Here is a 12,430-nt window from a genome sequence, read left to right as displayed (position 1 = left end):
ACCCATTTTTGTTTCACTTTTGTTTCTCTTCTGTTTTTCAAATGTTCACCCTCCCCGCTTCATAAATCTTCATTATTTGTCACACTTCACATTGATAGTTCTGTTTTCCCACTGTGTCAGTAAAGTAACTTCTATTTCTGCAAACAACTTTATTCAAACCAAATAGTGACAACATATTTGTGTTTTGCTTTTGCCAAGTCCATGGGATCTGATGCTTGGCTGTATATTTTTATTTTATATACAGTGTATGTATACATAAATGTATACATACACACACATATACACACATATATATATACATATATAACTATATATGTATACATTCACACACATATAAACATATGTATGCATTGTTTTTTGCAAATGAAATCAGAAGGCAAGCAAAACAAGACTGACCTGACTTACCTGTACTGGGTTCACAGTCAATGAAATCTTCATCGTCACTGGAACATTCAGCTGATGAAACAATGTCATCTGTAGTCTGGCATATGAAGCAAAGGAACAAAGGGGAAAAAAAAGTAAGCTATTTGCAAGTCAAGAGGCTGTTACAGAGGTAACTAAGTATCCAAGAAAAGATAGTTTCAGATTTGTAACTTTTAAAATATTTAAAGTTGTACCAAGCACTCCAGATGTGCACTGTACATATGTGTAAATGTGCCTCCATTGAGTTGGAGTCTCCTGTCTAAAGAACAGTGCTTATTCTGTGCTGTTGAATATTTCAGGTGTGCATAGGTGCTGTGCACCTGCTGGGCTGTTTAGGTCAGCAGGCAGATCACACTGATACAGCTGAACAAAGTACAGTGGGTTATAATGCTTTTTTGGCTGGCAAACTGCCCTCCAACAGCCACAGTAGATGTGTCTGGTTGGAAGATGCTGGGCTTCTCAATAAATATCAGTATCATATAGAGTCAGACAGAAGGCACTTACTGAGAGACTTGCCATAGGAGGCATGTTCAGGCTGAACATGCTTTCTGCAAAGAAAAATATACAAGATAGATACTATGCATCACTGAGGCAGCTAGCAGTACTCTTTGCTACAAGTGATCCATCACTGAGGCTAAGTCAACTCCTGCTCTGTTAATGCACCTCTTGGGCTGGGAATCTTGTGGACAGTAAATATCTGTGCAGCCCACTCGTTGCATGACGAAGAACTGCACGGGTCAGGTATGCCCAACATACAATCTTACCTGCTTGCTTAACAAGCAAACAGAGATATGACCATAACAAGGTTAATCAGCTAGAAAGTCTGTTTCTTAAATGCTTAAGCCATACTGTAACTGTTCACAACTGTTATAGGTTTCAGCACATTCTTTCAGCACATTCCTTTGCATTTCCAGCTGGTGATTTTTTTATTTTGTGTGTGTGTGTGCTGGTCTAATTAATGAGCAGCATGTAGAGCAGCATGTTAGAGAGAAGTGTATTGGTGTCTCTCCCCAGCAGCATCTCCTGCCTGTAATTGCTGCAATTAGTTGAATTAGTAATGCAGACCATTAGGGAGAGTCTGTGGCAGCCTCTGGATAGAGGTTGTAATGTTCCTGCACACAATGCAAAATTACCACAGCTCAGCAGCACTGGCTCAAATCACAGCTTCTGCTGAAACTGTCTCCCTTAACAACTCTTCCTTGAAGAGAGCTGCCTATTCTGTTGAGCAGTAGGATCAGCAGGTTAACTCCTGAAACAAAACACCTGAAATGTTCCTCACCAGGCAGGAAGCATTGCTGAACTTGGGAGCAGGGCAGCTGTACTTTAGTACTCTCAGTGATTATTCCCAAGAATCTCACATCATGACAAGACTTTCAAGTCCTTATTCCTGAAAAAGACTCTCCAGCTTTAAATAACGTCTCCTTTATATTCATATGTCTGCTAAGGCTGTCTCCAACATGTTCCCTCTTTCCTTTAAATAATTGTTCTGAGGTCTCAGTCTTTCTTTAGCCTCCTCTGCTCCTAGAGCTATGAACTACCTCTGACCCCAGTGAGAAGTCCCTCGCTCTTCCCTCTCTCTTCATATTTGGCTAAGGGGAAAAAAACAGAACCAAGAAATCAGTCAGAAAGACTGAACCTAACATTTCTTCAGTCTTCATTTCCGTGGCTTAGATTGAGCAAAGAAGGAAAAACAGGATTGGTCAGCTGTAAATAAAAGTTGTAAAAATAGAGTATCTGTAAAAAAACAGCCATGAAGTAAGGGAATCCTTATTGTATGTATTACTCAGTCATATCCAGCATTGCCATTTGGCAATGTTTTGTAGGATGAAATCTTGCAGTAGTTTCAGGCTTAAATACTTTCATTAAATACTTTTATAATCTTGCCTCAATGGGGAGTCAAGATTAAAAGGGACTGGAGGTAATATATACAAAGAAATTTCCTGTCTTACAATGTCAAGGTCATTTTTTTTGACATCTTTCAGTCATAAAAAGTGGAAGAATTCTGCTGACTTCTCTCTTAAAACAAGCTGGCTTTAAAATTTTGTCTGCACAAGAAAGGAGGAATGCACAAAGTAGAAATTTACTTTTTTCAATTTTTGTGGTCTTGTCACATATATTTTAGAAAGTATTATTTATCCTGGAAAACTTTATAACTTATAAAATGATCACATCTTCCAACAGTGAAATGCAGCTCTCCCTGGGTAGAAAGACACTAGTTTTTAATTGCACCAATGTATAGTAACTTCGCACAATTTAGTAAACAAAACTATACTGCACGAAATTTTTAAGCAGATTAAATGTAGTTAGCGAAACTGGAGATTTGTACTGTAGTTGTCTAAAGTTAAGGATAGCACTGTGAAAAAAGAATAAAATATTCATCACTACTAGAAGACTTCCTCAGTGCTAAAGGCCTGGCCTGGCAATTGGTTTTGGTTTCCAGGTTGAATTTAGAATGTGTGGATTTTGCTCTTAGTTGAAGATCTGACAATTCACACTTCTCATAGAAGAATAGTGATGATTTGGTCCAGTAGGAAATAAACCAAAATTATAACAATGTGTTGTTGTCACTTATCAGCAGCTATACCTATTCGATTACCCGCTTACTTGCTCAGATGTAAGGGCTTCATGCAACATTAACTTGGAATCAAATCCAATTGAATTGACAATGTGATTGAGTATTTGTGAAGAATAAGGAGTTTCTTTATAACTCTTTTTTTCCTCTCTTGCTTATTAGGGGCATCATATGAAACTAGAAAGGTAGCATGCCCAGAAAAAAAAAAGGTCATATTTCTTTATACAATGCTGTTGGGTTTGTTTGTGGTTTTTTTGTTGTTGTTGTTGTTTTTTTAACTGGGCAACTCCTTGCAATAGGATACTGGTAGGTAATAAATTTTGGAAGTGATTGGCCAAATTAAAGGTAAAAACATCCTTGCAAGGCTAGTAAGTACCCTATACCTAGGTCCCTGTGCCAGGACCTGAAAAGTCATGAAGCCTGGCCCTTGTTTCTCTTCTTGATCAATATCCCGTCTAATAAGCAGCTTAAGGCAGCACATGTAACATACTTATGCTGCACTCTTAGATATGTGTACCAGATTATCTGCTATAAAATCCTCATGCAGCTTGCATTGGTTCTGAACAAAGAAGGGCAGAGTCAGCCAGACTCAGACAAAATGCAAATGTATGATGTGCAAAACTCTGTCAATTCAACACTCTATCTGCACTTTTTCAAGACTGGTTCCATACTTGATTTTATCAATTAATCTCCATCCTATCTCCCCATCCCTATTGCAATCTATTTCACTTGATATTCCAGTTTTTCTTGCTCTGTGGTTGCTGTTTATCCCATGTTGCTGATTTTATATGTGTAAAAATGAGGGTTAGAATAAGAAAAAAGCCTCCAGAAGTGGTGCTAGACTGAAGTCAAGGTCATTAACGAGATCTCTAGAAACCACTGAAAAGATAAGTACACTAATATGTCTTGCCATTTCCTATCTTGTATTTTTAATCTCAGAACTTTCCATCACAATTCATCACTAACTGATTTTCTAGTCCCACCACATATTGGTTTTCCATGCACCTTCCACTCAAATACCAACATCTGAATCATCCCAAAGGAATAAAGCCATTTCAGTGAGGAAGAGCAGCAAATTCCTGACCACGGAAACAGAGTAAAGGAAACATCCAGAAGACAATTACTTCTTGTAACAGGAATCTGTACCTTTCAAAACCCTCCTGGAGCTGAGAATTTTCACCAGAGGATTACCGTATTTGGTGTTTCCACAAGACAGGAGAGGCTAGGGAGCAGAGACCCTAGAAATCTCTCCACTAAATTTCTTCTCATCAAGGTAGTAAGCAAAATCACTATCCCATTTCTGGCTCCCTTTTCCCATTTTTGAAATGGTTCTGACTATACTCACCCATTGGCCCCAGGGGATGTAAACAGATTAATTCTTTAGTGTCTGCCCAGAGATCTAGGGATAGTAAATGCTAAACATTCTTATGTACGGGCAACAGGATAGTAATGAAAATTCTCCATGCACTATGATGGAAACAATGTTTGTGTTTTCATTGGAAAGAACATGAGAGAGAAAATATTTTCTCTTCCTCATATTAGCTAAATTCTATATTAAAAATAATAAGTCACACTACACTATTTTAAAATATGTATTTCATTTTTAAAGAACCCCAGATTTGAAATTACTTGGCCTGTATTAAAGGACATAAAACTAAAGATAGGTATTATAATAACTTTCAATAAAATCTCTCTCTGGCAGGAACCCTTTTTATTCCTTCCTCTGAAAGATTTTTTATGGCATTTATATTATTATTTTTTCTCTCCCTCTCTCTAGCGTTTAATGAAATTGCCTTGGAATAAAACCAGGGTAGGAGAAAGTGCTAAACTCTAAGTCCACCCTAGAGGATTTATGGGCATATTTACCTTCAAATTCTTTCAATTTCACTGAATTGGCTCCCCGTTCCTTTCCATGAATTATTAGTTCTGTAATCACCTCCTCCTAATTATTCACTCTAAGGGCCTCTTCAATCTTGCCACGGTGATGGCTCTACATCTTTGTTCATTACACTGTATGTACTGGTGTGGGATGTACAGTGCAAAGAAATTTGGGATGGTGCAGCAAGACCTGCTCAAGATGACTCCATTCCTGTCCAATTTTTCAATTGCTCAAAGCCCTAGTTTATGTATCAGATCCATAACCTTTGCTCCTTTGTTCTATATAAAATGGCAGGTGCTGAATCTTCCTTTTCCCAATTGCAAACGTTTTTCGTCACCTTGCTCTTTGGGTGCACTGCTATTTGAGAAAGATTAAGCATGCTGGGTAAAATAAGTCCTGTCACAGAATAGTTTTATGAAATTATAAACAACGCACCCAAGAATGATGGAGTTTCCCCTTCTACCGAGAGAGAAAAGACAAGGACCCATAAATTCAAACCCCAAACAAATTTCTGCAGAATGACTTACTTGGCAGTTGCTTCACTTGGTAAAGTAGGATTCAATTTTCCTACTTGCCTTTTTCTTGAAACTCTTCCGCACACTGTACATATTACTTCCAATTCAACACCATTATTTGAAAAGCAACACTTACTGCTTTGTTGTGAGAGAACTATAAATCTATTTGCCACCAAGGAACCACAATTTACAGTACTTCTTGAAATACAAGTATCACAAAATATCAGGCACAAATATCTTCCCAAGGTGGAGAAATACAGTTGTATTAACCTGGGCACTGCATTTGCGTTTCACACCTAAAATATACAGAGCTGAAAGTTAACAAACTTTTCATAAATACAACCACTTGACTCCCTCCATTGCTTCTATACTACTATATTTTCTAAATATCTCAAATTTATTACGGAATATGGACCATGTATTGTCTTCTTTGTGTAACAGCATACAGTATGAATGCTCCCCCAGAATGGCAAGAAGTAGTGATGCTGTCCTGTCTTCTAGAAACCAGGATGTTTCTTGACATATAATAGGTTTAAGGCATTTGCTTTCCTGCCAAAAGAAGAGAGTAGATGAAGTGTCTGTCTCATTAGGTATCATTTCTAGCTCGAATACCTCAACCTTTCATACTTTGGTAGCCAGGCTTCTTAAAAAAGAAAAACTTTTCGTATTCTGTTCACACTATTCAATTAAATAAGAATCCTTCATCTGTCCTTTCTACATGTTACATTTGTTTCACACCTTTTAGTTAATCTTTATTTGCAAAGTACCCTGGAGTTCATTACGGTATAGCAGACGTCAGAGACAGTCTGGACAAATCCAAACTACTACATACAGAAAGAAAAGAATCTGCATACAAATTGAAAAATTTTAGAAGTGTTACAAAAATCATAATGAGGTATTACAAAAGAAGCTGCAATTTGGGACTGTATAAACTTTTCAGGAGGGTCCTGTATCCACTGTCTGTTGCTAAAGGGTTAATACCGTCCATCTCATTAGCACTGGATAGAACATGTATTTTCTTATCATGGGACAGACACAGCCAGAAATATGTGCAAGCCCTTTGCACCCCCACACAGTGCTGCTGAGGTTCTGCCTACCTCTGCCCAGGCAATGCATCAAAGAACATGAAACTAATAATTTTTCTTCATATAGCTCATTTGCAGTATATACAAAAACAAGAGGGTCAAATCCTCTGTTGGTTTAAATTGGCATTGATTTCAACCAGACTACAACAACTTGCAGAAAGAGAGAATAGCCCATTACATTTAGTTTTAGGCAATTCAATGCTAAAAGAGTAATTGGAGTCAATTCAGAAAAGAGCCACTGAAGAGAGGAAAGAACTTGAGAGATGTATGAATGAGACAGGCTTAGTAAAATATCAGAACTGGACTTAAGGACTAAAATTATGATAAATATCTACAGGTGTCACAAAGGACATTAGAAAGAAAGATTAATTATTTAGGGTGCTTTAAAAAAAGAGTGGGTAAAACTAAGCCAAAAAAATCACAATAGTGATCTTTATCAACTATGGAAAAGTGCCCTCAAGGAAATACCAGAAACCACTAGCACTGAGATCAAGCAGTTACACGAGCCATCCAGGTAGGAATACCATTAGTGTATATGCTCTAGTGGGGAAGAGCTTGCCCCATCTATCTTCAGTCCAATCTAATTCACTCTAAATCAAGTCACTATTTGCATCCTCTCCACCACTATGTAATATAAATGTGTTACACATTTCTCTCTGTCATTCCAAAGCAGGCAGTAAAGGTATCCAGAACAGCCTTTCAGCCAGTTGTGCTCAGATCAAGAATCACAGAATATTCTGAGTTGGAAGGAAACTGTACTAGGATCATCAAAGTCTAAGCCCTGATCCTGCACAGGATAGACCCAAGAATCACACCAAGTGCCTGAGAGCACTGTTGAACTCTGAGAGCTTCTTGAACTCTGTCAGGCTTAGTGACGTGACCACTTCCCTTGGGAGCCTGTTTCAGTGCCCAACCACCCTTTGGGTGAAAGAACCTTTTTCTAATATCCAACCTAACCCCCTCTGACACAGCTTCAGGCCATTCCCTCTGGTCCTGTCACTGAGGCTGGTAGGTTACCTACCAAGAGGCTGACAGGTAACCAGCAGGCGTGTACCCTTCAACAGTAGCCCAGCAAAAGTGCATCTCCTGGCTGCATGTTTCCGGCTGGACATAAAAGTTGATTTGTTGTCAAATTATACCATTAAATAGGGATCATGAGAGAGCTACCCTTTAACAAAATCAGTCATTTTTCCATTATTATGGCAGGCAAGAGACTAAGGAACTAGCCAGTTAAGTAAGAGAAAGCAAAAAATAATCCTCCCAATTGTATGTCAATCCAGGATCATGGGCAGTCATGTTTAAAAACAGTCTTGAAAGCTTGAATTAGTCCTTTGAAAACCAAAAGCCTGTCTCAATAAAATCAATATTTCATTAAGACTGTAAAGTCTGAGTCTTCTCAACCAGGTTTGATGACAAATTTCAGATACTTTGTTCTGTGCCACAGCTGTGCAAAGACAACAGGGAAAAATCATGTTTCTGCCTTTCGTCTCTGTCTGTTGGCAGTAGGAAAGGGTGATGATGTTGTGAGGGAGTGTGAGCAGAGAGAGAAAGAGAAGAGAGGGCAAAGAATGGAAAAGTAAAGGGAGGGCAAAGAGGGGAGAAAGAGAAGTAGGGAGGATTAATTCATCTGTTGTTCAAGGCACCCTGACAGGGGAAAGAAAAGTATTGAACCACAGCAGCTTAACTCAACTTCAGTGTACCTTCCAAAAGCATAAGGAATGTAATTCTTCATGGTGTTCTGCTGATAAGCAAATCCTTCTAAATCCTTTCAATTTATTTCTTGGCCTGAAGAAATTACATACTATTTAGGAGCTAAATAAATAAATAAAATTTCACTTCCATGAATCTAGATTGGTTGTTTATTGATTACATATGCCCACAGAGTCACTTGCTTTTCTGTTTCTTTTATTTCCTAACAGAACAGTGGTCTTTTCGTCTTGAACTAAGAAAGGATCAACTGGCAAGTCTTTTCCAGATTATTCAGTGTAACCGTCAAGATTTGCAAGAGCTTTCAACTGGACTGTAAAATACCATTGATTGGTTTTAACACAACAGATACATCTTTGGTGTGAGAAGAGACTCTTTTTCCTGCTTTATCATCCATATTCTCCTTTCTTTGTGCATTTTCCTTCTTCCAAAGAAGTATCTTGAAGTTGTGTTTATACACTGAAGTCATTATCTGAGCATAGTGCCCCTCAGAGTGATCACAAGAAGAATTTTCATGCTGAGTACCCTTTTCATCATTTGATACAGCTTGTTCCCCTTCTCTATTAAATTTTTATTATTTCTAATTGAAAGAAACCTCTTACTTGAAACAGAAACTGCCAGCCCGCTGCTTTAAGCATAATCCCTGTGGTGATACAGGTGAAAATTCCAAAGGTACACTAGGTGTACCCATCATGAACTAAAGTAACTAAATAGTTTAATGCTAAAATCAAGCCATTACAGCTTAACCCACAACAACTCCCACTCTGAAATCAGTGAGAGCTGCTGGAAGGACAAAATGCTGAAATTCAAGCACTGCTTGGGAGTCTGACTTTCTGAATATCACATCAATCTACACAGTGTTTCCCAATCCTTGTCCAAGAGTCTTCAAATGGAAGACATTTCTTTTCAGAAATGGTCTGAAAATAGTTTCAGAGTGGTCTCCCCTGTGCTGTTATCCCCCTAAGAAGAACCAACAACCAGCAGAATGCACAGGGCAGCATAAGGTTCAATTTAGCCCTCTTCTCAGTATCTGCTTAAAGCAGGACACAGGAAGGAAAAGCTAAATACAGATTCTCAGAGGTGTGTAGGAAAAAGCCAGCTTATTGCCAGAATTAAACATTTTGATGGTGTGGGCTCTAGTCCCTTTGCACTCATTCTGATGTATTAACTTAAATTGCCACAGAAATAATTTTATTAATATGCTAGGCTATAAACTATGCTTGCTGAAAAACAAAATGTTATCTGCTTCACCAGTGGAAGGGCAGGGCAGATGACTGGAAAGCAGTAACTTCTTAAATTGCCCCAGTTCAAATTGCCAAGGACATTGAATCAGAGCCCTCATGTTACTTGATTTTGCAGTCCTAATATTGTCATAAATTCACTATCCGACATCAGCAAAATTGCCTCCTTTCCTCATGCTTCTGTTTATACTGCCATAAAATGGTGAGAAAACAACTTCTCTGCTTGCTTGGCATACAGTCAGAATTTTAGTAAACATTTTACATTCTCAAAGCAAAGCCTAAATACAGAAAACCCCTTTACATTTAGTAAAGGGAAGCCTATGTTTCAAAAAGTTAGAGACTAATGATCTGAGATGAATCAGCTGCCCTCTGAAGACTCAGCCTCTAGTAAGAGTAAATGGGTTTTTCTTTGCGTGCTAGCTGGCACTTAATAACTGTGTCAGAAGAATATTTTTCATTTACACTTTGCTCCTTTGCTGGAAATCAATATGTCGTTTGCTGGCATTTTCTCCTGGACATCTTTATTTAGCTTGTCTTTTCTCCTCAGAGGGGAGGGAGTTGTATTTGATTTTGTTCTGTTATTGATTGGATCACTCTGAGCAAGAAATAAATAACTAAGCACAGCACAGTAGCTTTAATGACAATCTCTTAAGCCTCAAAATCTGCACACCATGTTGTACTCCCCCCAACACATGACTCAGAAGAAAGAAATCTGTGAAGTACAGTAACTAAGTAGCAAAGAGGCAGTCACATATGCAATTTAACTGGCATTTCTATTTATGTGATCATTAATAAAACCACGCAAGTCCTGCTTCTATTAAAGCAGTATTCCTATTGCTGTAGTACCTACTGCTGGGATCTCGTAATCTCTTACAAATGAGGCTTAACAAGAAATTTAAGATATGGGAGATCTTCTCCCGGCAGACATTTTTCTCTGGAGAAAACTTGAGCAAGTTTTCTTTATTAAACATATAATATAGTTTTCTATATTAAACATATCGAAACATAACATATAGTTTTCTATATTAAACATTGATGGCAGTGAAACCTAATAGGTTGCCCCTGACCTACAAAAGGCTAGCAAGTGATGGTGGAGGGGCAGTTGCTGTGCCCTGGCTGCACTGAAGTGCCATGCGAGCCCACAGCATCCCTCCCACCATCAAATGAGAAGAGATGGGCAAGCCAACCCTAGGGCTGCACACTAATCACCCATCTTTTTTTTTTTTAAATCGTGGAGTTCTCTGCCTCCTCTCCTGCTTCTCTCTTAATTTCTGTTCCTCATTTTTATATCGGCCACAAACAGTTGGCATATGCAACTGTAAAATTCATAAAGAAGAAAATACCCTGATCTTCAGTCCAAACTGTGGCACTTAAAATCTAATGTGACAGGGTATGTTATTCATAAAGTAACAATAAATGTAATCACTCTGAATAAGTGTCCCTTAAAACAACTTCTGCAATTATTGTAAGTACCTCTGAGTGCAATAAGATAAACAACTATCTTTGAATATTCGCATTAATGCACTAGACTATTTTTGCCAGACAAATATTCCTCTTTCTCTCCAAACATTAACCCACACTTAGAAAATGGCATTTAAATACTGTTACAGGATTCACACATTAGCTCACAAGGGGAAGGCAGTACCCACACACATTTAAATGCAGAATAAACATAATGTAGAATAAATAAAGAATAAACTCTGGCACACTAGGTACAGAGCAGCACCTAGAAATGCTCCCTGAATAACATTACAGAGTAGAACATTTAACAAAGTAAAATAGCCACTAAATACCTGTATGTAAGCATATATACAAAATACCTGTGAAAAAAGGCCATAAATAGTTTTAATTTATAAGCAATAAAGAAGTTCATAAACACAAAAAAGGTCACAAAGGTGGCTGTGGTAGAACTCAGATTTCCCAGGAACAGTGACAGCCTCTTAACCACAAGTTCATCCTTCTTAATATAGGATATAAATGATTGTCAGCAGCTAGTACAGAAACAGCAGTATACACACCAAAAGTTATATATTACCATTAACATATTAACATACTAACATATCAACATATCAACATTATCACAGTCAAACCTAATAAAAATTAAGTTAAACAGTTCTAGACATTATTTCATCCAGCAATACAACTGCCAAATATCTGAAGCTTAAAAGCCATGCTTTTCTATCATTACAATTTTTTTTCCTTTTGAAATATGAGTAGAGTAACAACTTTACTGGACAGATAGGGAACTGACTTCACACCACATGATAGCAAAAAACAGGTGACAAAAGAGTAAACAGGTAAATGAAATCAGTCCCACCACCACCAGGAATCACGGGGGGAAATTTAGGAAAGTTAGAGACAGAAGTTTGTCTAATCATAACTTAAACAAGGAAAGAGATCTACTCCCATCAAACTTGTACCCATCAGCTTAAAAAACATACTTCGTCCATCCAGTACTGATGAAACCAGGTACACTTTAATCTCATGAGCTGTGGAAAATGACAAATGCCTCCTGCACATCAAATTTGAACTGAACTTCATTGAAATACCACATGAAGTGGTCCAAGCTGCAAATGGTTGTCATGCAAGAAAATTTTGTGATTGGGTAGGTAGACTCCCATGCACAACAAACCTGGCCAACACTTATCCCCACTGGGTGTCTCAGCAGCCCCCGCCTAATCAGAACATTTGCTCTCTGTGAAGTATAAGAAGGCCATTTTCCTTGCTTATTTATTTAGTTTTCTAGTGAGTTTTATTAACTATAGTAAAAGCAAATCAATCTTTTGTGTTCGTGTAAAATGGAAAAAGGAAAAAAGTTAGCTTTAACAGCCTAATAGATGCTCAGCTGGAATGCACTTACTGAGAGAGAGCTAGACAAAGGAATTCAAGCAACTTTAAACACCATCAAGAACATGATGACATCATCTATACTTCTACCTGTTTAAAGGGAAAACAACAAACCCACAACACACCCAGTGAAGAGGCTTTCTGTTTCTCTGCAATTCTAT

The 12,430-nt window shown here is 37.9% G+C and overlaps 1 protein-coding gene across 35 annotated transcripts in view; it reads right to left on the bottom strand.

The window, feature by feature from the left end:
- Positions 1-12,430, bottom strand: part of NRXN3 (neurexin 3) — a 996,746-nt gene that overhangs the window by 37,253 nt on the left and 947,063 nt on the right. For 27 of the 35 annotated variants that reach the window (XM_064658888.1, XM_064658884.1, XM_064658879.1 and 24 more), the window contains one exon: positions 406-481. In XM_064658888.1, the coding sequence (XP_064514958.1) occupies positions 406-481 (76 nt within the window). Of the gene's footprint in view, positions 1-396; positions 482-12,430 lie in introns of all 35 variants that reach the window. The other 8 variants (XM_064658876.1, XM_064658870.1, XM_064658885.1 and 5 more) reach the window with 1 other exon arrangement.

Source organism: Pseudopipra pipra, chromosome 6, assembly GCF_036250125.1.
Source record: "Pseudopipra pipra isolate bDixPip1 chromosome 6, bDixPip1.hap1, whole genome shotgun sequence".
Classification (NCBI taxonomy): Eukaryota; Metazoa; Chordata; class Aves; order Passeriformes; family Pipridae; genus Pseudopipra; species Pseudopipra pipra.
The sequence above is the reverse complement of the archived record's forward strand: the minus strand, read 5'-3'. Positions and strand labels throughout refer to the sequence as shown.